Below are 20,194 nucleotides of genomic sequence, written 5' to 3'. Positions count from 1 at the left end.
ATCCAAGTCGTGTGGCTCCAACACCCAGGCACTCAGCAGTGTGCCTGGCACCCAGCTGTACTCAGCAGAGGGCATCTCTGCTCATTATACACGGTGGGGAAGCACCTGTTCTCCACCTGCACTGCAAAGCTGGCAGCAGCGGGCCACACCGCAGGACGGCCAGGCTCGTCCTCTGGCCTCAGCTCTTCCTGATTCTGGCCCTCGGAGCAGAGGCTACAGAGGAAAGAGAACTATCAGCAAGTCAGGACGCCCGGGTCCACATCCCAGCCAGGCCACACGCACTATGTGGCCGTGCGCAAGCCCCTCTCAGATGCCTCAGTTTCCTCAGGTGGAAGACGGGGTCAGTATTCCCACCTTGCAAGGATGAGCTGATGAGATGATGGAGGGGAGTGGTCACGCCCCGCCCAAATTTTGGAGTTGTCGTCATTACCACTGTTTACAATCTCAAAGCTGTCGGGGACAGAGGTCTGGGTGGGGTTGGGGCACGAGCCACTCTGCACGTCCCTCCCAGACCCTCCTACCAGACGGCAGACTCTGGGTGGGAGACACGGGCCGTCCTGCTTCAGGGACTGCACCGATGATGGATGTGTCTTCACCAGCCCGACACGGAGGCCTGGCAGGCCATGTGCCCGAGGCTCTCCTCAGGAGCTGCTTCTGGGCGTTGCCCAATGGGGCCATTGAGTATGGATGTTTGTTTAACCAGGAAATGAACTCTGAGGTTGACGGCAGTGTCCAGAGACAGACTTCTGGGAACAGGGTTCCTCCCAGGAGTGTGGGGGCTGGGGTGCCGGGGCCAGGCTATCGCACTTCTCAGGCTGATGCTGTTGGTGTTACATCAGGAGGCCTTGGCCCCTCTGCCTGAGGCCGAAGCAGCTTATCGCCTCTGTTCCCTGGGGCCACCCAGTCTCCACTTCCTCCCCAGGCCCCAGGCAAACTAGCCATTCTGGGCTCTTCTGGGCCAGGGCAGGTCACAGGGACAGCCCTCCTGTGGAGACCGCGGTGAACAGTCACAGGAAGAGCTGGGAGACCTGGGCCTCTGTCTCTGAGCCTCAGTTGCTCCAGCTGTAAAGGGGAGTCCTCAGTCTCCTCCTAGAGCGGCCGTTGCCCAGGCGTGGGCCCAGAGCTCTGGGTCCCGCCTCCCTTTCCAACTACACATCTGTGTGAGCCTGGATTTTCACTGAAGTCCACCGAAACCACTGTCCAACAGACACAGTGCAGACGCAGCGGGGGGAGCCCAGCCATCTTCCCTGAGGCCACACATCAACAACATTGGAAAAGCATCAAACCAGTGTCACTCTCCTCAATATATTTTTTTGAAAACAGCTATTTTTCATAATAAATGCTACTTATGTTAACATGTGATGGGTCTATTACTGGTATTTTTAAAAGAATTAAAAGAGAAATGTTTTCAAATGTTCTCAGCGTCACTTCCTCATGTGGTAAATACTGATAGATATACCTCATAGAAACAAAAACTCCATCATTTTTAAGAGGGTAGAGGGGTCTGAGACCAAAAGGTTTGAGAACCACTGTTTTAGAGGCTGTCACAAAGATCATACGGAATTGTGGATGGAAAAGCTCTTCACTCTCAGTGAAAGCTATAGAAGAGTAAGGCATCACTGTCACTGAATAACAATAGTAATAAAAGCAACAATAATAACTAGTAGTAGTAGTAAAGCTCCCATTCCGTCACCTCTCCCTGCTTACGGCCTCCTGGGTTGGCACCTGCTCTGCCTTTAAACAGCCCCTCTTTCTTTTCACCCTCTTCTCTGCCGGCTCCTGGCCAAGCCCCATGTCCTGATGTCTTGGTGTCTGGCTCAGTTTCCCCTCCCCAGTTCACACCTGTTCCCTCCACGTGTGGTCACCTGGACACTTGACTCTCCATGCTGTAACCCTCAGCCCTTCGCCTCCTTGAGCCCTCCGTCTCAGAAGACTTTCTCCAACATCCACATGCACTCCACCCACCCTGGGCCTTGTCCACGCTCAGAACTGCCCTGCCTCTGAAGTGGTAAGCTTTCTGGTCCCCATCTTGGACCTAAGCCCCCCGGTGTCCCTCCCCCGTCAGCTGAACTTGTCCCAGCTCATCGAGAGCTCCAGTCTTTCACCGGCTCCAATCCATCCTAGGTCTTGGTGGTCACCTTCTGCTGTCACTTGCAGCCCCGAGGGGCTCCTGTGGCTCCCTGGCACTTACAGAGAACTTGTCACCCAGCATGATGGTGACAGCCTGCACTCTGGGGTCAGAGGACCTGGGTTCAAATCCTGGGCTCCACCCCTTCCTATACCTGAGCCCTTGGACAAGTTACTTCTCTTCTCTGAGCCCCATCTGTAAAACAGAGAGAATAATAATACCTACTTAATAATGTAACAGTGAGCATTTATTCAACACTTGTTTGTGCTAAGTCTGGCTCTGAGCTTTCTACACATATTACCTCATTGAACCCTCCCAACAACCTATGAGGTAGGTACTATTATAATTATCTCCATTTTACGGATGAGGAAACTGAGGCACAAATAAGTCCTACCCCTTGCCTGTAACTCAGCCTGCAGACCCTTTCCAGGCACCTCTCCTGCATTCCTCCATGCCTCATGGAACTCAGTTTTACTCAAGTTCACCTTGTTTTTTCCCTACTTTCAGGCCTTTTGGGCTCATGCAGGTAGGTCCCTGTGCCCAGAATTTCCCTATAATCTCGGTAAGTGTCTCTAAGTCACAGGCTAAACCAGGGGTGGAGCAAAGGGCCAGGGCAGGCACCCCAATGCTCCATATCTGTTAGCCTCCTCAGCCACACAGCCCATTGGGGAAAATGTAAATCGCATCTGGAAAGAAGGAAGGGGCTGCCTTCCGCGGCTGTTCCAAGCCCTGGGGAAATATTCCTCATGAGTTTTCACTGTTCTGAGGGCCCCGGGGAGGGGACTTGCGGAGCGTTCCAAAGTCGCATCTGGAGAAAGGAGGTGCCCGGGAAGCCAGGCTCACAGGCGGCACCAGATCCAGGAGTGCGCCGGCCGCGACGTTCCTCCGGGCACCACTGTTATGGACATCCTCCTTCCCCTTGGAACTCACATTGGGATTTCCAGCACAGCCTTACCAGTCACTGGAAAATACAGAGACAGGGGCTCAGGGAGAGACAGCTCATTTTCATCCCAGCTACCACCTGTGTTCCCACAGGGAGTGGAGAAGGGATGAGGCCATGCCTGCTAGACAAGGAGGGAAGAGGGTGGGACCAAACAGAGGTGCCCCCCGGCTCCCCCAGGACCAGGTGTTTGGCTCCCAGTTCACGCTGACGCCTTGTCTTATTCTAGTTTCTGAAGATAGGCTGGTGTGAGTCTGGGTTTGCCCCAGATAGTCTAAAAAACGTTTAATTTTGGAAGAATCTTTGGTTTGTAAAACATTCGTAGAAGCAGCATGTATCCTAGAATGCCCCGAATGAGGCCTCAGGAAACCTGATGTCTACTCCCGACTTTGCCTCCAACCTGCTGAATCACCCCCAGCCTTGGTTTCCCTTCCTCTGAGACAGCGTCTCTTGCATAACCGAGACTTTACACCTATTCACCAGCAGCTCCACATCTCCCTCTCCCGCCAGGCCCTGCCAACCACCGTCCCGCTCTCTGCTTCTAGGAGTTCGACTGTCTTGTTTTAGATTCCTCATCTAAGTGGAATCAGGCAGTATTTCTTCTTCTCAGACTGACTGACTCCACTTAGCACAACGTCATCCAGGTTCATCCATGTTGTTGCATGTGACAGGATTTCCTTCCTTTTTAAGGCTGAATAATATTCCATTGTATGTACAGACCACATTTTGTTTATCCATTCATCCTTCCATGGACATTAAGAGGGTGGATCTCATGTTAATGGTTCTTAAAAACAGTGATCTCTAAATGCCCCGGTTAGTTCTCTCCTCTCCTAGAGTCCTAAGAGAGTGGTTGTGACTGTGACTGGCAAGCTCTCACTGCTGGACGGCAGGAAAAGGCCAGTACATGGCTCACGTGAGACACGGTCTTCCTGTCCTCACCATCTCATGTTAGTTGGGGAAAGGACCAGCCATGACCTCAGGAACCCAGGCAATGGCTGGATTCCAAGCCTCATGCTGTCCATTTCTGCCTCCTGTGTATCCTCCTTCTCCTTTCTACCTGACTACATCTACTCTCCTTCAAAGAGCACTCAGGCCTCACCTCCTGCAAGCCTCCCTGATTGCCCTGACTCTTAAGCCTTGAGATTCTGCCACTGCTCAGGGTTTAGCTCAGACAGCTGGGCACACTAGGGTTGCCCTACACTGTTCCATCTCAGAGGCCGTTTTTATTGGTTTTTAAATCGCGAGATACAACATTCAGAAAATTGCATAAAACATAAGTGTACAGTTTAAAGAGTATCATGTGAGTAGCTTTTCCAACTTGACTATAAGTTCCCCTTGGTCGGGGACCCCACTAGCTTCTTTTCTGGCATCCCCAGAGCTGAGGGCACTGTGGGTGCTCAAAATAGACTGGAAGGCTGAGATACACAGACCAGGGTTCAAACTTCAATGAGCATAAGAATCTCTGGGGATCTTGAGAACATGGGGATCCTGATTCGGTGAGTTTGGGGTGGGACCTGGGGTGCTGCTGGGCCACATGTCAAACTCTGAATAGCAGAACCATAGACTCAGGACAGAGAGTGACCACCAAGAAGTCAGGAAGGAGAAAGCAAGGGTCAGTGTGACCTTGGGGCCTAAATCCCAAATTGCAGCCAGGGGCACGTCTGAGACTCAGCAGAGAGGAAAATCAGCCATGGAACCAGCTCTCACCGGACCAGGGGGTCCTAACTGTCCTCATACCCAGGCCGCTGGCTTCTGACAGCCCCAAGCCCCTCCAGGACCCTGAACGAGGGGTGTGAGACATGTGGGTGCCCAGGACGCCCCCTGGACCTCTGAGCCCCTATTCTCTCCTATCCCCCTGGGTTCTGAGGTCTGTATCCTCCAGGCCCTCTGCTCATGCTGCCCTGAAACAGGGCTTACATGACTATGATGAACTCTGCCTGGTCACCGGGGAGCCGGCGAGAAGCAAGTTTGGCTCCCAGCTCTGCCTCTCGTTGTGCAAAGAAAATTATACAGGACCAAACAAAGGTTTTCATTTCATTAAACTGTTGTACATATAAGTTTGTTTTCCTTTCTTAAATACAGAAACTGGTCTAACGTATTTACTTATTTATCAGTTTATTCGGAGATATTTACTGAATACAGTCTGATGTGTCAGGTAGCGAGGACGCAACTGTGAAGGGGATAAGGGTGGTCCCTGCCTGCCTGGAGCTATTCTGACAAGGAAAGGCAACCAATATGCAAATATGCAGGCAAACAAAGAGCAAACCACAGCTGGAGATGAGCATGAGGCAGGAAATCAACAGGAACTCTGCAACCCAGCACTGCAGGGTGAGCAGGGGAGGCCTCTTGGAGGAGGTGACATCTAATTGAGACCTGTAGCCAGCTGTGCAAACAGCAGGAAGAGTGTTTCAGATGGAGGAAACTGCAAGTGCAAACGCGCTGGGGCATTTAAAGTGCAGACAGAGCTCATTTTTGGATCCTTCGTGGTGCCTGGCCAAAGGCCTAGGTGGCTATTAAACTTCATATGATCCACGATTAAGACACAGCGATAGAAGATGAAATGCCAGGGTTCCAAATCTTTCAGATCTGGTGCCAACAACCAGAATGGCAGACACAAGAGGAGAAGCAGTCCGGGGGCGCTGGGAAGACGCCGAGTTCAGCTAGGGATGTGTTGAGTCTGAGGTGTCTGTGATGTTCCCAAGAAGGGCCCACAAGGGCAGCTGGCAGCTGGAGCGAGTGTGGGGCTGCAGCTTCTGGGGTTGGGGGAGGGCGGGTCAGAAGGTCAGCTCTGGGAATGTCACCTGAGAACAGCTGGCTCCTGGCCTGGCATAGGCTGCCTGAGCAGAGGACAGGAATGAGAGGCAGGGCTGGAGGAGCTTGGGCCTTGGGAATAAATGCCTCATGTGGAGGTGTAGGCAGAGTGGGATGGTTGGAGAAGCAGGGAGAGAACCAGCAGAGGACGGAACCAGCGAAGTCCAGGGCAGGGGGAGCTCCTGAGGTGAGGAGACCACCAGAGCTGAGGCGGACGGCATGGAGAGGGCCTGGCTCGAGTAGGTCGTGCAGAGCGAGTGACAGCAGTGAGGGAGGCAGAAGAGTGGGGAAAACCTGAACACGGCCGCAGGCTGAGGGAGGTCCCACAGAGGCCCTCCTGCCCATCTCCTCTTTGCTCCAGCCAAGCTGACCGTCTAGTCTTGCAGTTCTCGAAGCTCGTCCCCACCTCCCGCCTCTGCGCTGCTATCTCTGCCTGGAACGCTCTGTCCCCAGACCTTCCCACGTCTTGTTCCCTCACACTGTTCAGCAACCTGCTCAAGGGTTTCCTCCTCAGCAGAAAGGCCTTCCTGAGAAATTAGAACCCTGGTGCACTGTTGGTGGGGCTGTAAAATGGCTCAGCCACTGTGGAAAATGGTATGGTGGTTCCTCAAACGATTAAAAATAGAACTACCAAAAGATCTAGCAATTCCACTCCCAGATAGACACCCCAAAAGTGAAAGCAGCGTCTTGAAGAGAGATCTGTACACCCACGCTCACAGCAGCATGACTCACAAAAGGAGGCGGAAACAACCCAAGTGTCCATCACTGCATGAACGGGTAAACAAAATGTGGCCTATCCACACAATGGAGCATCACTCAGCCTTAAAAAGGAAGGAAATCCTGACGCCTGCTACAACACGCATGAACCTTGAGAACACTATGCTAAGTGAAATAAGCCAATCAAATAAAGACAAATGCTGTCTGATTCCACTCATCTGAGGTCCTTAGCGTAGTCAAAGTCACAGAGACAGAAAGTAGAATGGTGGGTGCCAGGGGGGCTGGGGGAAGAGGAATGAGGAGCTGTGTTTTATGGGGACCTTTTATGGGGAGTTTCAGTTTGGGAAGATGAAAGAGTTCTGGAGACGGATGGTGGTGACGGCTGCAACAATGTGAACGGACTAATGCCGCTGGCTGTACACTTAAAAATGATTAAGATGGTGGATTTTATGTTACATGTATTTTAACATAATTTTTACAAACTGGAAAAAAAAAAAGGCTTTCTCTAGCCTCACTGTCCATTTCCCCCGCCCCGCCCCCTGGTGCTCTGTCCACCACAACCATGGTCTTTTGGGTTTGTTCGTGGTTTACGGCACTTTCAGCACCTAAGCCCCCTTAGGAGTTTCCTGGCTGACAGTTCAGCTCCTCCTCCGGAAGGTGAACTCCACCAGGGCGGGGGGCTCCTGGTCCAATCTGCGGCTGCTGTACCTTCAGCCCCTAGAAGGGTGTCTGGCACACAGTAGGAGTGAGTAAGTACTTAGTAAATAAATGAATGTCTGTTGAAGAAGAGGAGGGGACGCAGGGAAACTGAGGTAGAGAGGAGATGCAGACGGGAGGGAGTTCATGTTCACCAGGAGACAAGGTTGTTTTCTGGGAAGGAAAACAGGGTGCAGCCTGAGGAAGCTGATGCTGGTTGACAGTGACCTCCCTGGGGCCCGGAGAAGTGAGCATGTGCGGAGGGGCGATGTGCAGGGCTGCACCAGAGGGTCCAGAGAAAGCACAGGGTGACATTTAACCCAGGCTGGGGATGTGCCCAGGGGAAATAACCAGGGTTTCAGTGGACCCTTTAACCTAGGCAGAGGCCACAGGCACGAGGCCTGGGAGCATGAGGTCAGCAAGGAAGCCCAGGCCAGGCCGAGTGACCTTGGGTGCAGCCAGGGAGGAGATGACCTGCACGGCGGGGGCTAGGGAGGGCGTGATGGCAGATGGGTCTGCTCCAGAGGACAGGGCAAACTTCTGCCTGGGCTCAGGGCTGGACCTGTCAGGGAAATGTGGTGACAACAGGACTCAGGTGAGGGAGGAAGGATCCGGGGGGGGGGGGGGGGGAGCCCGCCACCTCCTGGGCTGGTCTTGGGGGAGCTGGTATTTAGCTTGAAAAGACCCCATTAGTCTGAAAAGTGAGCTCATTGTCTGGGAGGAGCGACCGGCCAGCCAGCCTTTGAATGTCTTCTTTCATAGCCAGATCTATTTTTAAGTTCTCACTTTTCCTTTTTGCCCCCTCTTGCCTTCAACCCATACCCTTTGTATGTCCAGGAGTGGGAGAGAGGGAGAGGTCAGACATGTGGGTGGACCCGCTGGGCTCAGCTTCCTGTCTCGCTCCAAAACTCTCCCCTCCTGACTCGGTCACCCCAAAACATCTGGGAAGGGGGGGGCTCACCACCTTTTATTCACTTAACATAAACCATATCAACTGTGTGAAGGCAGGGCTCCTCACCACACCCCCAGACAAGCCCCCTGAGGCCCCAGGGAGGCGCTTCCACTGACCACACACCCTCTCTAGGCCGCTCCTTTGAGATGGCTGGAGACGGGAGATCCAGCCCCCACTCCCCTGATGTGACGGAAGCACAGAGAGGAGACTTTGCCTTTTGGAGCAACAGAATTTTCAGAGCCAGTGGAAGACAAAAGAATAAGAAGTAAATGCTCCTTCTCCCCACTTCCTGCCCCGCCAAAACTCCCACGGCAGAAAGGAGCCGGGAAAGATTGCTCATCTGGAAGTCTCCCCTCCCATCTGCACTGAGGCCCAGGGACGGGCAGCCCCCCACCCCGAGGGCTGCCAGGGGGCGTTGCTGGAACACCTCCCGGGGTCACCTCAGCAGCAGGTACAGAAGACTGACAACACGCTTGCTCTCTGATCCACCGACCCCCTGCTGGGATCCGCCCCGGAGGAGAAGGCATAGAAGGCACCGTGTGAGCAAGTGCCCCGCAATGCTGTCGGCAGAGCAAAAACCCAGAATCACTGTAAATGTCCCTCAGCAGGGGGATGGCAAAATGAACTCAGCATATCCACAAACTGGAACACCACGTGACAGAAAAAAAGTGAATTTAGAGTTCTAGGTGCCAATATGGGAAAATCTCTAAGATACTGGTGAATGAAAGCAACTAAGTTAGCCAGGTTTCTCACAGTTTCTATTTTATAGAAGAATAACTCCACAAACAATACCATCCATTTTCACTCATAATGAATGACGTATGTAGGTGAATACAGGGAGAAAGTTCTGGAAGGATACACACTATAGTGCGTACTCCAGTCACCTCGTGAGGGCACAGGGACTGGGAAGGAGGACCCCTGGGGACTGTGACCCTCATCTGTCACAATTTATACTTTACGAGGAGAATCTAGAAGAGCACGCCTTGTGAGACGAAAACTTAATTCAGCTTTGGTGCATCATGAACGCTCATACAGGAGGATGAGGGCAGAAGGCAGGGACGCTCAGTCCCCTGGGGCAGGTGGGAAGGCGAGGCTGCCGAGAGGGAATGAACCCGCCGTGAGGAGTCTAGACCTCCGTGCTCTCAGAATGACAGGATGCTCCTGTCTCCGACCCGGCTCCCTGTGTGGACCCTGACCCCAGCTGACACCGAAGGGGAGCCCCTGTCCTAGGCAGGAGCTGCCTCAGTTCCATGACCTTGGCATTATTACTGAGTCCTGCTTGACCTTGGGCAGGCTGCTTCCCTGTCCGGGACCACGGTCCCACCCAAAAGCTCTGACCTTTGTGTGTTCTTTCACTGTATGTCAGGCATTATTCTAAGTCTCCTTAGATTTATTTACTTTCATAACTAATCTGAAGCAGGTACTATTATTGTTTTCCTGATTGTACAGACAGGGAAACTGGGGAACAGAGTGGTTAAGAAATTGCCCATTTCCTAGTCACTTAACTAGTAAGCGGCAAAGCTGGGTTTGAACCTCTCATTCCCTATGCTATCTGGCCTCCTGCAAGCTCCTTATTCCTGGGGGTGTCCAAGCAGTGGCCTGGAGACAGAACACTGGGAAGCTGACCCCGATGACCACCAATGTCCGGGGCCCTAGGACTACAAGTCTTCACAATGGTTCTGAGCAGGCCAGACTCTCTCTTGTCCCATGCCCCCTCTGATCCCAGACTCAGAAACAACAGAGAGTTATTATGCCCCTACTGTGTTGGGCTGGTACTCTTGCATCAGTGTTCTCATTCAACCCTCCCACAGCCCAGCAGTTGCTATTAATGCTCCCATTTTAGAGATGGGGAAGTTGAGGTCCCATGATGGGAAGTGACGGGCCAGTGGTGACACGGGTAGAGGAGGAGATTCAGGTGGTTCCAGAGGAAGGTTTAACAGAGAACTCATTGGTTGTGGTGAAAGCATCATGGGGTGGGGGACCCTGAGGTATAGAAAGTTGCACAAGGGAGGCCCCACTGCTCTGTCAGCCCTTCACCTCCTCTGGGCCTGGACCCAGACATGATCCTCAGTTTCAGAATGGGGACCAAATCCCTGATGATAACTCTCCCTTTCTGCTCCCAGGTTCCATGACCCCAGTGATGCCCGGAAAAGTCAAAGCCATTTCTGAACAGGCACCACTAACTCAACAGTTCCCTCCTGGGGAAGGGAGGGTGGAGGGCCAAGAGGAGGCCTCCAGCACTACAGTGAAACACACACACACTAGGCCTGCAGCCTCTTCCATCAGCAGCAGTGTGGCCTTGCACAAGTTACTTAACCTCTCTGAACATCTGTGTCCTTGACTGCAAAACAGGGATGATGGCATTGAAGTCAGTGTAAGGAGGAAAAGAGATGAAAAAGCTGGGAGCATTTAGTGCCAGCAGAGAACTCACTCTATCTAAAGACGGAGAAGCAGGGACAGGAGGGAAGGGGAAGGGGTGAGGAGAGGTAAAGCGGCAGCTAGAGGGAGAAGGAGAGGAGAAGCCAGGTGCCAGGTGGGTCAGCCCCGTCAGCGCCCCCAGAGCCACGGGTGGGTAACTGTGGAAAACACTGTGCACAGAGACAAATGAATTTTTAAAGGGTATGAAAACACCACGAAAGAAGGACCATTTATAAAAGGCTTGCTAAGTGTTGGGCACTTCTGCTGAGTGCTTCCACACGAAGAGCCTCGAACCACTGCGACACAGCGCACCCAGGCTTGGAAGAGAGGATGACAAGGGCAGGACGGACACAGGACAAGGACAAGGCGCCTGAAGGGGGTGTGATCAGGTAGGAGGCAGGGCTCCCCGGCCTGTGCAGCTGCTCCTGGGCAGACAGAAGCGGACCCAGGAGACGCGGTGGGGGCATCTCAAGCTGGTCTCAGCCGTCCCAGCCTGTTCCCTCTGCCGCAGTGGTGCCCCTGGGGTGGCAATTCCTGGCCCCCATTACCTTGTGATATTTCCTGGGTGACACCAAATAACAGCCGTGTGACCCTGGGCAAGTTCTTCACCTCTAACTGTTCCTGCAACTGTGAAACATGGGGAACAATTCGCAGCTCTGAGAAGCTGCATGTGGGAGGACTGAGGTCATGTCGGCGAGTGGAAGTGAAGCGCCGGCTCACCGAGAGTGCCCACCAGCCAGCGTGTGGAATTACCACCAGGAAGAAGGCCTGGGTCTCCAGTGGCCACCCGCCTCCAGACACGTAACGGCCTTCCCTCCGCCCCACCCCCTCACAGCGGCGCTGCAGGGTATGAGGAAACCAAGTTTCACTCCAAGACTGTTTTCGTTTAACAAAACTCACTCACACCCCTTAACTCATCTCACTCCCACGATTCCTACTTCACAGAGGAGGAAACTGAGGCCCAGCGGCCCGAGATCATTAGAATCCAGATCTGTCTGGACTCAAATCAGACAGCTCTCTTCCACTTCATCCCCAAAGGCTCTGGGAAGCTGCAGATGTCCTCAGACCCAAGGGACATCAGCAGGAGCAGCCACCCTTGAATCCCCAATGCAGGACCCATGTTGGCCGTGTGTCTCACAGCCACAGCCCCCGCTGCTCTGTGACTGAGCGTCTGCGTCCAGCTTGGGGCCAGACGTTTGCAAACAGGTCCTTCTGCACCGAGAGGGAATGGAGTGGATCCTCTACCGTCCTCTCTCCACTTTCACATCTCTGACCCCCACATCCCTCAGCCCCTTGCCTGGGATGGGGCACTCTACCTTGTGGGTGAGGCTGGGGTCTCTTGGAGCACTGTCCTCCTCCTCCGAGCTCCCCTGCTCCGCATCCGACGTGAGGTCCTCCTTGGGGGCCGCCGTTGAGATGGGACATACCTTGTAGGGCTCTGTGTAGGCACTGGGGTCAGAGCAGAGGAGACAGAGGGTTAGAGTTTCCTGTTCAGCAAAGGCAAAGTGAACAGGCCAGGGGCCCTATTAATGCCACAAGCCATTAATGAGTACTCTGTGTGCAAAGCTCCGTGCCCTCCTTGGGGACCCAGAAATGCATGAGACCCAGGCACAAACCTCCCTATCTGCCCCCACTCTGGCCTCCTTTTAGCTCCTTGACCATGCCAAGCTCTTTGCTGCCTCAGTGCCTTTACACATGCTGTCTAAGACAGACTTATCTTCCTGCTAGATACAAGGCAGGCTGTGATACTGAAGGAAGGTACAAATAATTACTAGAGGGCAAGAGATGTTCAGTCTGATTGGTCTGGTAGTCTGGACTGGCCCGGTCAGGCAGCAGGGTTAGTCCTCAAAGTGGCCATGTCCTCCATGCCTGAAGAAGGGATGCAATGATATGGTAGACAGAGTCTGGCCCCTAGTCCCAGCCCTGCCATCAGCTACATCATGGAAAAGACACAATTCAGGGTATCAGTTTCCACCTAGGCTACCTGGGGATAATGATTCCTGTCGCATTTTCTTGGCAGATGCTGTGAGGTCAATGCTTAGAAAGGTGTGATAACAGTCTTATATCCATGTAACTATGACCATTATGCAGGCTCTGCCATTAACTAACTAAATAATTCATACATGCATTCAGCAAATATGTATTGACTGCCTGCTTTAGGCCAGGCACAGGGCTAGGCACTGGGTAAAACACTGGTGAATAAAGCAGATGTCATCCCTGTCCTCAGAAAGGGAACAACTAATATATGGTCATAAATCGTAATGAGTGAAGGAGGAGGAGGTGCTTTCACAAAGAATAACAAGGGGGAACTATCTAGATAGGTCAGGGAGGGCTTCTCGGCGGCTGAGACTGGAAGGAGGAGGAGGAGTCTTGTGACGGCACAGGGAAGCACTCCAGGCAGAGCAGCAGCATGTGTAAGGGCACTGAGACAGCAAAGAGCTTGGCATGGGACATAAAGCAACCTGCAGCAGAAGCAGCTTCCTTTCTTCGACTTCTAAATCATCCCCACAGAGGAGGCTCTCGTCCAATCACAATAGCCTCTTGGTTCTGCTCCCTGCTCCCAGCCCACCTCTCTGCACAGCAGAATGACTGTTCTACAACAGAGATCGGGCCATGCCCCTCTTCTACTCAAAAACCTTCAACGGCTCCCTCACGCCCTTGGCAATGTGGTCCCGGACAACTGCTCACAAAACTTCTCTCATACTAAAAGTCCAGGCCTCTGGCTTTATTAAATTCTTACCATATACTTATTCCCGCCCTCTGGGAATGCCAGGATGGGATGCTGGAATGATGGGTGGATGGATGGATGGACGGATGGGAGGAGAGAAGGGAGCACCCACTTGCTGGAGGTGCTCGGGCAACTCTAGCCCAGGCCTTATGCAGGCAGTGAGCCCTGCCCTTGCCTCTGGCCCCACTCCCCGCAGGTGGAAGCATGGCTGGGGTGGGGCCATCAGGAGAGGAGAGACTGAGCCTTAGGCCACATCTGAACTAGGGATCCATCCTGGAGCTCCTTCTCAACTATCGTAGGAGCCAGAACTGTGCATATCTATCTCCAGAGCACTTGGAGCCCAAGAAACAAGAGCAGGACAGGCATCCCCCAGTCCACACGGGGGCCCTGAGGCCAGACAGATCAGGGACAAGGTGGCTGGTAATGGTGGGACCTGCTCTTCCCTGGGCTTCCCTGACATAATGAGTGTCTGTGGGGGGACTGCAGCTGTGCACTTTGTGTGCAGAGGCACAAACTGATCCTGACCCAGGCTGAACCTTGACCCTGAACCCTGTCCTGAGCCCCAGGCTGAATGGGTGATCCACTCTACGCTCCAAATGGCTATACTTCTGCTCAGACCCCTTTGCCTTTTCAAAAATTATTGTGTTGGTCTTTTCTTTCAAATGATGAGAGCAAACAACGTATTTTGCAACAAGCCATATACCACCGAGGTGTACAAAGGCATGCTAGAGTCTCCCCTCCCAGGACCACCCTAGACCTCCCTCTCTCCCCACACCACGCCTTAGGGGCCACCAGTTCCTGCCACTACGGAGCTGTCCCCAGTCTAATGGTCAGGAACACTACAGTTGCTCAGCGAGCTCAGAATCACATAGGGACATGGCTACGTGGACCGGTCTGTCTGAGTTCTAGCTGCCCTCCCTCCAGAGCCGCCTGTGTCAATTTACAGCCACGTGTCTGGCATGCAGGGAGAGGAGCCTGTTCTCCCTCCAGGAGGAACGGCCACCTCAGGCCCCAAAAGGAGCCCATTACCTCTGTCAGGATAACCAGTAATGGTGAGGGATGGAGCAGTTAACTGTGCCCCTGGACTACTCCTCCTTCTCATTAAGGAAAAGAAGGTATATGCCAGGCCTTTCCTAGAATGTGCTGCAAAGGAGGAAAGGATTCTCAGCCAAGCCTCCCACCGGGTGAAGGGTGTCACCATCCTCCCAGGCAGAAAGCCAGAAATCTGAGCATCTCCTTGCATAGCCAGCCGCTACTTAAGCATTAAACCCTTCTCCAATTTACCTTTAAATATCTCCCGACTCCACTCACATCTCTATCAGAGTCTCTGTGGTCCAAGCCATACACTGCCTGGACGTCTGTAACAGCTGCATTCCTACTCTCTCCCCGTCCTGACTGCTCTCCAATCTGTTCTCCACCCAGCGGACAGAAGAATCTTCTCAAAACCCAACCTGATTTGTCACTCTCTTGCTTAAATTGTTCAGGAATATTCCAGTGCTGGTGGGATTCGGCCCCAACAGCTCAACCATCCGGCAAGGCTCTGCTCCCTCTGGGGTGTGGGAAGGTGGGCATCCTCAGGTCCTGATGCTGCAGGAAGTCTCCCCAGCATCAGATGCTGCCGGACATCATGGAACCAGGGGCTCTGCTTTAAGCCAAGCAGAGGGTTGGATCCACAGAGCACAGCCATGGGTGACACTGGGGCGAGAGCTCACAGAAGCTAAACCGCCAAAGAGGGGAAGCGGCTGGCCCAAGGTCATGTGGCAAATCTGGGCCAACACACAAGGCCTGAGAAAATGCCTTTCCCTACACATGATCTCACTTTAGAGGCATGAAAACAGAGGCCCAGTCGGGTTTCCTCAGAGCACGAACAAGGGAAGCTGGGTCTCAGGTTGCAAGAGCAAAAGGGGGCTTGGCTTTTGTTGTTGTGCTATTATTTTATTTTTGAGAGGCAATAAAGTGCAGAGAATAGAGTTCACATTCCCGAGTCAGACTGCCTGCGTTCAGATCTGGCTCAGCCATTTATTTAACCTCTCCAAGCTTCAGCAGTGCCTAACTCATGGAGCTGTTGGGAGGGCTCAACGAGTGAAATAATGCAAAATGCTTAGAACAGTGCCCAACACATCATAACTCGATAAATATTAGCTCTCTTCGTTACCAGCTCAGCCCTAGCTGCATACAGCTGGTCTATTCTTTACCTACTGTTGTCTTTAAGTCAACTCATTTTTAACATTTGCTACCTAGTATGGCCTCATCCTAAGGAATAACACCTGTGAAGTCACTGCGTATTCTTGTAACACTTTAAAATAAACCATATCATTATTAATCTATCACGTTTGACTCAAACGATCCTGCTCACCACTGGAGATGCCCAGACCTCCCAGAGATAAACCCAGTCACCCCTGATCCCCCAGCCATCTGTCCTCAACCCAGCCACAGCCAGGAGCGGGGCCCATGCTCTTTGCATTCTACTTCTTTCTCTGTCTTCTGTTTTCTCGAAAGATCACTAAAATGGAAGTCAGGAGGCAAGAGTTCGGGTGCTCTGATGATATTTCTGGCTCATTTATTTCACTGTACTATTTAGGGACTGTGAACACAACGAATGGGGATAAATTACCATTAAAAATAAGCTTTCACAACATAAAAGAGCAAGTCTAATCCAGCGCCTTTGCAGATTCAATGAAAGCTGCAGTGACCGACCTTATCCTTACGGAAGTCATTAGTTAAATAAGTAAATCAAAATATTCTAAGACCACAAGTGTCAACAGAGCTGCCCCTACAGGCCCTTCACATTTGCTACCACGCTGATCTTCAAATACAGGGGAAGGAAACACCTCCGAGAAATGTTTTCTTAACAACTTCTGCCCAAATGCTCCGACAGGCCCTGGCAGAACTTGTGTTCCGGGTGAGTAACCACTTCTTCCCTTGGGAAAACAGACTGGGAACGCTTGCATACAACTCTTGCATCCATCTCCCCAGTCTGTCAACATAAACCTCTGAGATGGGTCCTTCGCACAGTATGGTCTAAGGATAGCTGCAAGGCTCTATATTTTTGGCTATCTGGTACCTGACTGTTTGGTTTTTCAGTCATTCAAAAACACCTATTAAGAGCCCTCTGTGTTCCAGACCCTGTCCTGTAGGTACTGGTAATCCAGCGGTAAGCAAATAGTCATTGTCTGTGTTCTATGGCCTCTCCAGTCAAAACAGTGATTATAATCATAACTAAGTGAGGTGATGTCTCCAGACAGCTTCTGTGAACACATCAATATAGTGCATATGAGAAAGCCATCTAACAAACCACCTACCCATCTACATACTCTTCCATCCACTTCCCCATCCACCCAGCCCGCCCTCCCTCCCCCACTCCCTCCAGCCATCCAACCATTCATCTACCCATCTACCCATCCCCTCACCTATCCGTGCGTCCATTCATCCACCCATCCAGCCATCCTTCTATCTACCCACTTGGCCATCCAACTATCCAATCATCCATCTCTCACTTCCAGCCACCCATTTCCTCACTTATTTAGTCAACAAATATGGATCAGCACCTACTTCAAGGAGCTCGCACGTGGAAGAACCAGAGATGACTAAAGCACTCTCTCCGGCCTCAAGAAAGCACACTGCAAAGTGCTGGTTAACTGGGTGGACTCCGAAGTCAGACTGCTTTGAATCGCAGCTCGACCACTTCAAGCAAGTTACTTAACCTTTCCACGCCTCAGTTTTTGACTTTTTATTTTTTTTAATCTGTAAATCAATGGTGATGAAACATGTCATGGAAAACAGGCAAAAGGGCCAGATGGTCAGCCCCATAATTTAGAGACCAAGTGGTCTAGAACTTAGGCATCAGATAGAGGAGAGTCACTGTGTGACCTTAGGCCAGGCACCCAACCTCTCTGTTTCTTATCCATAAAGTGGGGATGACCATGTAGGTTCATTGTGAGAGTAAATGAGAACATGATGGTGAAAGCAGCCACTGCCTGGCACGCAGTAGGTCCTTTCTGGCCAGCCCAGAACAGCCTGCAGAAGGGCCAAGTTCTAAACCCCCAGACTAGTCTCCATAGAGCTATGTCCTCCCTCTGGGTCGCCTTGTGTTTTAAAGGGAACATAAATTATAGCTGCCCAGAGCTCGTTACCTTAAACGACCCTCCAAATGAGCACAGTCCTTCCCAGCAGCCTAGCATCGTAAAAGGACATGCACGTCCACGTGGGGGGATGAGCACTTTGTAACCCGGCACGGGGCTGTCCAACTCTGCCCATTAAATCCCATCCTATGTGACACTCACTGGGAGCCGTAACCCCGAGCACAGCCAAAATGGCCCAATAACTCATAAAAAAGGCACGCTTCCCCCACGGGGAATCTGTCAGCGGGTGCTGTGTCCCCGAACTCCATCCTCGCTGGTGCGGTATGTACGAAGGAGGCCAGATTGCAGATGTAACATCCTCTGGCCTCTGAGATAGGCGGGGGCCTTTCTGAAGCCTGCCAGCTCAGCGGGGAGGGGCAGGGGGCTTCAGGGCCGAGCTCTCAGAGAGCTGGAAAGTTTGAGATGGAGGAGGCAGGATGACGGACTCGGCGAAGATGACTATCCTAATTAACGGAGCGGCTGGAAGAGCTTGCAAGCGGATGGAGGGGAGGGCTGGGTACAAAAGCAGGGATTTCCAAACCCTCAGACATGCAGTCCCGTCCCCCCCCTACTCCCCATACCCCCAGCCCCCAGCCCCTTCAGAGTTCACCCAAAGGATCTCTCTGGGCCTTCCCCAGGTGGCACCTCTGCTCTGATACTCCTTGTCACTCAAAACTGACCCCTCCCACCTTCCCCCTCTGAAGGGGACGCTGAGGTTTCCACAGATACAGATATCATCTGCACGGTAACTGGGAACCTTCAATCTGATACAGCAGAAAGAGCCCAAGAGGACCGGGGTCAGAGACCCAGAAGTCCTGGATTCACTGCTAACGCAGTGCACAACCTGGGCTACGTGACCACCCTGGTGGGCCTCAGTTTCCGCATCTGTAAAATGGAGATGGAGAAACAAAACACCCAGAGTTGTGAAACCATGTGTGGAGAGCAGACTGCAGGCATCCTGTGGCCTGGGGGCCGAGCTCAGAGAGCAGCCGGCTGCCCAGAGCCTCCTCTTCTGGAGTGAGGCTCTGCTTCGTCCCCTCTTGGAGGGAACGCATCCTGCACCCAGGGTCAGCCAAGGGATAGGGCTTGTAATGGTTCCCAGAAACATGACTGAAGGAGCGGCTTCTCTAAAAACTCAATTTCCACTGCACTAAGTAAAAACAGAAGGACATCCTTGCTCTCTGACCTGGAACGTCCCCACCCCTCCTCTTAAAACACATTGTCAATGGCTTTACAGGGATTTGTTTTCTTGTTATAACAGCTTTACTGAGATAAAATTCACATACCATAAAATTTACCCTTTTAAAGTGAGCAGTTCAGTGCTGTTTAGTATATCCACGGAGTTGTGCAATCATCATCACTATCTAACTTTGGAACATTGTCATCAACCCAAAAAGAAACTCCACACCTTTTAGCAGTCGAACACATTCTTCTCTCCCCCCAGTCTGTGACAGCTACTAATCTACTTTCTGTCGCTATAGATTTGCCTAATCTGGACATTTCATATAAACAGAATCATACAATATGTGGCCTTTTGTGTCTGGCTTCTTTCACTTAGCATAATGTTTTCAAGGTTCATCCACATGATAACATGTATCAGCACTTTGTTCCTTTTTACGGCCAAATAATATTCCACTGCATGGTTGTACCACATTTTGTTTAACCATTCATCTGTTGATGAATATCTGGCTTGTTTCCAATTTTTCACTATTATCAATAAAGCTGCTGTGAACATTCGTGTGCAAGTCTTTGTGTGGACATGTGTCTTCATTTCTCTTGGGTATACACCTAGGAACGGAGTTGCTGGGTTACAGGGTAACTATGATTAACCTTTTGAGGAACTGCCAGACTGTGTCCCACAGTGCTGCACCATTTTACACACACACCCCAGCAGTGTTGAGGGTTCCAATTTCTCTGAATCCTCATCAGCACTTATATTGTCTGTCTTTTTTATTTTAGCCATCCTATTGGGTTTGAGGTGGTTTTTATGGAGATTTCAAGGAATTCTGTTTTCCTTGATTCCACTTCAGCTTCCTCCCACCTCAAGCAAACACCAGCATCTTTCCTAGCCAAAGAGAAACATATTCCTAAGTGTGAAGGCTTTCTTTTCAGATAATCAATCAAAGTTCAGAGGTCGAGGGGAAAAATTATCATTAGAAGATCTGTAGAAGCCTCATAAAATGATAGACTAATATAAAGAGTTAATGTATCAGAAAAATCGTAAGCCACAGCCCCAAACCCACCAGTGCAGTGGTCCCTCGGGTTCTGCTTTGGGAGACAGTAACTGCCTTGTGCGACTTGGGGAACGATGCGGGCAGCAGAGTGATGCTGTTGTGGCCCTCAGCAGCAGCCGCATGCCGGCACATGGGCCTGGCCTTGCTCTGATCACTGACCCTAGAATTCTGCCCATGGGGACCAGAGAAGAGGATAATGATAACAGGCACAAGTCTCGAAATTCCAATCCCTGAGGTCAGGACCCAGCTGCCACTTGTCAGCCTGATGACCCTTGGTCAGTTGCTTAACCTCCTTGCCTCAGTTTCCTCATCTGTTTATGAGATGGGTTTATGAGATGATGTATAGGAACGAGGCAGATGGACCACTCAGCACAGTGCCTGGCAGTTTTATTTGCTACAATGAGTTTGACCTAAAGGCCAGGGCTGAATTGATCAGGCAGAGCTCCGAA

General features: G+C 51.8%; 1 protein-coding gene across 2 annotated transcripts in view; it reads right to left on the bottom strand.

Moving 5' to 3' along the window:
* Positions 1 to 20,194, bottom strand: part of FGD5 (FYVE, RhoGEF and PH domain containing 5) — a 110,561-nt gene that overhangs the window by 51,847 nt on the left and 38,520 nt on the right. For both annotated transcript variants that reach the window (XM_044755130.2, XM_070493800.1), the window contains exon 3: positions 11,979 to 12,111. In XM_044755130.2, the coding sequence (XP_044611065.1) occupies positions 11,979 to 12,111 (133 nt within the window). The remainder of the gene's footprint in view (positions 1 to 11,978; positions 12,112 to 20,194) is intronic.

This window comes from Equus asinus, chromosome 21, assembly GCF_041296235.1.
Source record: "Equus asinus isolate D_3611 breed Donkey chromosome 21, EquAss-T2T_v2, whole genome shotgun sequence".
NCBI lineage: Eukaryota > Metazoa > Chordata > Mammalia > Perissodactyla > Equidae > Equus > Equus asinus.
This window is presented reverse-complemented; position numbering and strand designations above follow the sequence as displayed.